The sequence below is a fragment of the Rhagoletis zephyria genome, unplaced genomic scaffold (genome assembly GCF_001687245.7).
Source record: "Rhagoletis zephyria isolate East Lansing unplaced genomic scaffold, Rhagoletis_zephyria_1.1 Rzeph_scaffold_31813, whole genome shotgun sequence".
NCBI classification, from domain to species: Eukaryota; Metazoa; Arthropoda; class Insecta; order Diptera; family Tephritidae; genus Rhagoletis; species Rhagoletis zephyria.
In genome coordinates this window covers 29-4046 of record NW_016188869.1, presented here as the reverse complement: position 1 = coordinate 4046, position 4018 = coordinate 29, and the positions used below count along the sequence as shown (strand labels likewise).

General features: G+C 59.7%; 2 protein-coding genes across 2 annotated transcripts; both read left to right on the top strand.

Annotated features, from left to right (window-relative positions):
* Positions 1-18: 18 nt before the first annotated feature.
* LOC108353855 (aldehyde dehydrogenase, cytosolic 2-like) lies at positions 19-458 on the top strand (the record flags this gene model as incomplete). The annotated part of the gene is made up of 2 exons (XM_017605045.1): positions 19-252; positions 312-458. Coding segments are annotated over 2 exons (381 nt in total), but the record flags the coding sequence as incomplete, so codon positions are not given.
* A 1749-nt stretch (positions 459-2207) lies between these two features.
* LOC108353854 (probable ATP-dependent RNA helicase DDX28) lies at positions 2208-3549 on the top strand (the record flags this gene model as incomplete). The annotated part of the gene is made up of 3 exons (XM_017605044.1): positions 2208-2529; positions 2591-3255; positions 3316-3549. Coding segments are annotated over exons 1-3 (1221 nt in total), but the record flags the coding sequence as incomplete, so codon positions are not given.
* Between the last annotated feature and the right edge of the window lie 469 nt (positions 3550-4018).

Sequence of the window (4018 nt, the reverse complement as noted above, 5' to 3'; positions counted from 1 at the left end):
GGCGGAGGTCAGGAGAGGCTCTTCATCGAGCCGACCGTCTTCGCCGACGTCACCGAGGCGATGACCATCGGTCGCGAGGAGATCTTCGGCCCGGTGCAGCAGATCTTCAAGTTTGAGACCTTTGAAGAGGCGGTCGCCCTCGCCAACCGAACCCGATTCGGCCTGGCCGCCGGCGTAGTGACCAAGGACGCCCAGCGGGCGCTGGCCTTTGCCAAGGCCGTCCGAGCGGGCAGCGTCTGGGTCAACTGCTACGTAAGTTCAAGGAGTTCGATTTTGAACCTAGAATTAAAGGGTTTTCCCCTCCTCAACAGTTTGTCGTCCGTCCGCAGACGCCCTTTGGCGGCTACAAAATGTCCGGCATCGGTCGTGAGTTCGGCGAGGCGGCCATCAACGAGTACGTCGAGACGAAGACCATCACCATCAACATGGACGAGGGCGGGGCTTTACTCTTTGGATGAGGGGAATGGTGGTGAACAAGGGATGATGATCAACAATCACAAATACGAATACGAACTGTATAGCACAAACAGAAAAATAAACCTAAACTACCGCCTCATCGTCTTCCTCCTCTCCCTCCTCGTCATCCTGCGACTCGTCGTGGAGGAGGACGTACTCTCGAGTGCTGAAGCCAAACTTGACCACGTCCCGCTCCATCAGCTCGACGTACCGCCTTGCTTCCACCTGCTNGCACAGAAATAAAGCTAAACTACCGCCTCCTCGTCTTCCTCTCCCTCCTCGTCATCCTGCGACTCGTCGTGTAGGAGGACGTACTCTCGAGTGCTGAAGCCAAACTTGACCACGTCTCGTTCCATCAGCTCGACGTACCGCCGCGCTTCTATCTGCTTTCCGTTGACATAGGTGCCATTGCCCGAGTCGAGGTCGATGATGTAGGGGCGGGTCGCCCGGCCCGTGCTTCCATCCGCTTTGGTCACCTCCACGGAGCGAAACTGAAGCACGGCGTGCTGCTTCGAGCAGGAGGGATGGTCGACGGGCACGTCGGCCACGCGGCGGTCCCGGCCAAAGAGGTNAGGGCCGGGTCGCTCGGCCAGCCGTACCATCCGCTTTGGTCACCTCCACCGATCGAAACTGAAGCACGGCGTGCTGCTTCGAGCAGGAGGGATGGTCGACGGGCACGTCGGCCACGCGGCGGTCCCGGCCAAAGAGGTAAGCGGACTGTCGGTGCAGGGCGATAAACTCCAGCGGCGTGTCCCCTTTGAAGGGATAGAAGCGCCACCGCTTCCGTGGCTTCTTCGCCTCCGCCGGCTCGTGGTACTTGACGAGGACGCCGTTGAAGGTGTTGGTGTCCTTGGCGAGGGCGCCCGTCAGCTCAAAGTTGGGCCGTATTTCCGGCGGTGGCCCTTCGGGCTCTTCCTCGGTCCCTTCAGCCGGATTCTTTGGACCGCCCTCGTTTTGATAGGGGTCTCTTCGGTTTGATGATCGGAATGATTGCTCAGACTGTTCGGGATTTCGGTGACGGTTAAAGTTTTGTCGTGGATGATCGTCGTCCTCTCGGTGTCTGCCTCGGTGGTCGTTGTAGCTTCGATTTCTATTTGGCGAGTGGGAAGTGTGGCTGCTACTGTTGTTTCGATAACGATTACTCGGACTCCTGCTTCGACTTGGGCGTCGACCATAGTCGCCTCGAGATCTGTGGTGCTGCTGCTGCTGGTGATAATCTCTGGAGCCACTTGAGGACCGGTGCTCCTGGTGCATCTCCCGACGAGCACGCTCCTTCAGCTCGCCCAGCGAGTAGTTCTTCTCCCGAGAGGAGTCATCATCGCCTCGGTGGTGGTGGTGGTGGTCACGGCTGTGGTCACGATCGTGACGATCGTCTCTGCTTCGGTGTCGGTCCATAGCACGAAGAAGAAAACTAGGCCCTTGAAGAAAATCAAAACTGAAAAGGCGCAAACGACGAGAACTGACGCGAGGACAGCAGTAGCAAAAGAAAATCATCAACAACACGCCGAAAGACGTACTCTACGAGCAGGAGATCGCACATGTTTTGGCGATTTTCAAAACAAATCAAGACTCCAAATCGGGTTCTATTTTTCACAGGATTCTGCTCATTTCATCAAGGAACTGGAAACAGCAAGATGCTGAAAAGCTGGTACCGAGCCAGCAACAGCAAGCATGGAACGGTGCTCATCCGCCAGCTGAGCAGCAGTAGCCTTTCGGAAAGCGAAGTGCCCGTCATTCGCATTCCTCGGTACATGGAACGCAGCATCGGAAATGCCATCTACAAGGAGCATCGCAAGGTGAAGGAGGTGCGGGAGAAGCAGGCGGCCCGAGACAAACTGCCGCCACTGGAGCCGAAGCACGTCAACAAGCTGATCATCAGCTGGAACGGCGACAAGCGCCTTAATCACTACTACGGCTACCGGTATGACACGAGAAAGGGAGCTTCAGAAGTCCCGCTCATCAGCAAACAGTGGAGCAAACGGGCGTCAGTCGGTAAGCGCATAAATCGAGTGGTGGAAGANACATCCGAAGTTCCGCTCATCAGCAAGCAGTGGAGCAAACGGGCGTCAGTGGGTAAGCGCATAAATCGAGTGGTGGAAGAGTTCTATTTAATCGCATCAATTTCCATTTACAGGCCAGCAAATGACCTTCCACCAGTTCGACGTCAATCCCTCGCTGCTCGAGGTGGACAGCAGCTCGGCCGCTGATCAGGAGAAGAAGACCTTCGCCGCGCTGGGCCTCAACGAGAACATCGTGGCCGCCATCAACCAGTCAGTCACCGGGAAGACTACCTCCCCAGTGACGCCCTCCTCCATCCAGTTCGGCGTCATTCCCTTCATTCTGGCGCGCCGCAACGTCATCTTCTCCTCGGAGACGGGCAGCGGCAAGACGGTGGCCTACCTGGCGCCCGTCATCCAGCTGATCGAGGAGCAGAAGGCGCTGGACGCGGCCCGCTTCGGCGCCGACTACCACCGCCGCCGCTCGCCCTACGGCCTGGTGGTGCTCCCCTCGCGGGAGCTCACCGAACAGGTGGGCGGCGTGGCGCGACAGCTGTCGGCGGGCACCGGCGTCGGCGTGGCCACCATGATCGGCGGCGTGCCGAAGAAGGGCGAGGGCGGCGCGGGCATCGCCCACACCGGCCTCGACCTGGTGGTGACCACCTCGGGGATGATCGAGTCGCACCTCAACCGAGGCGTGTATCACCTCCACCGGCTGCAGCATGTGGTGCTGGATGAGGCGGACACGCTGCTCGATGACACCTTCTCCTACGAGGTGGTCGACCTGCTGGAAAATCTCAATGTGAGTAGTGGAGCTTTGTTAAACCTTATCTAAACTAATCAACCCCCTCTTCTCTTTCAGATCAAATCATCGGAAAGCGCCGAGATGATCGAGTCAGAAGACGACGAAGAAGACGGAGGCGGCGGAGCCTTCCAGAACCTCTCCGGAACGCAGCTCATCTGCGCCAGCGCCACCCTTCCTACGACGCTCGATTCAACGCTGGGCGGCCTGCTGAACCTGGCCGAAGACGTGGAAAGGGTCACTACGAAGGCGCTGCACAACTTGCACTCCAACGTCAAGCACCGCTTCTACCGGGTGGGCAAGTACGAGCGGGAGAGCAAGCTGGTGGAGCTGCTGGCGGAGGACCGGGCGAGGGGGCGGCCGGTGATCGTCTTTGCCAATCGCACCGACGCCGCCGACTGGATCTACCACACGCTGGTGGAGAACGACCACCGGGCGGTGCGGCTGACGGCGGCCATGGCCGAGGAGGAGCGCCTGCACGCCTTCAGGGCCTTCCAGCAGGGCGAGCACGACGTCCTGGTGGCCACCGACCTGGGCAGCCGCGGACTGGACACCAGACGGGTCCGCCACGTGATCAACTACGACTGTCCGCACTACGTCTCCGACTACATTCACCGCGCGGGACGGGTGGGCCGGCTGGGCAGCAGCGGTGAGGGTGGTGGTCAGGGCGCCGCTCTGGTGACCACCTTGGTGGCCTTCAAGCCCGATGCGGCCATGGTGGCGCAGCTGGAGCGAGCCCTCCGCCTGGGCGGCGAGATCCAGT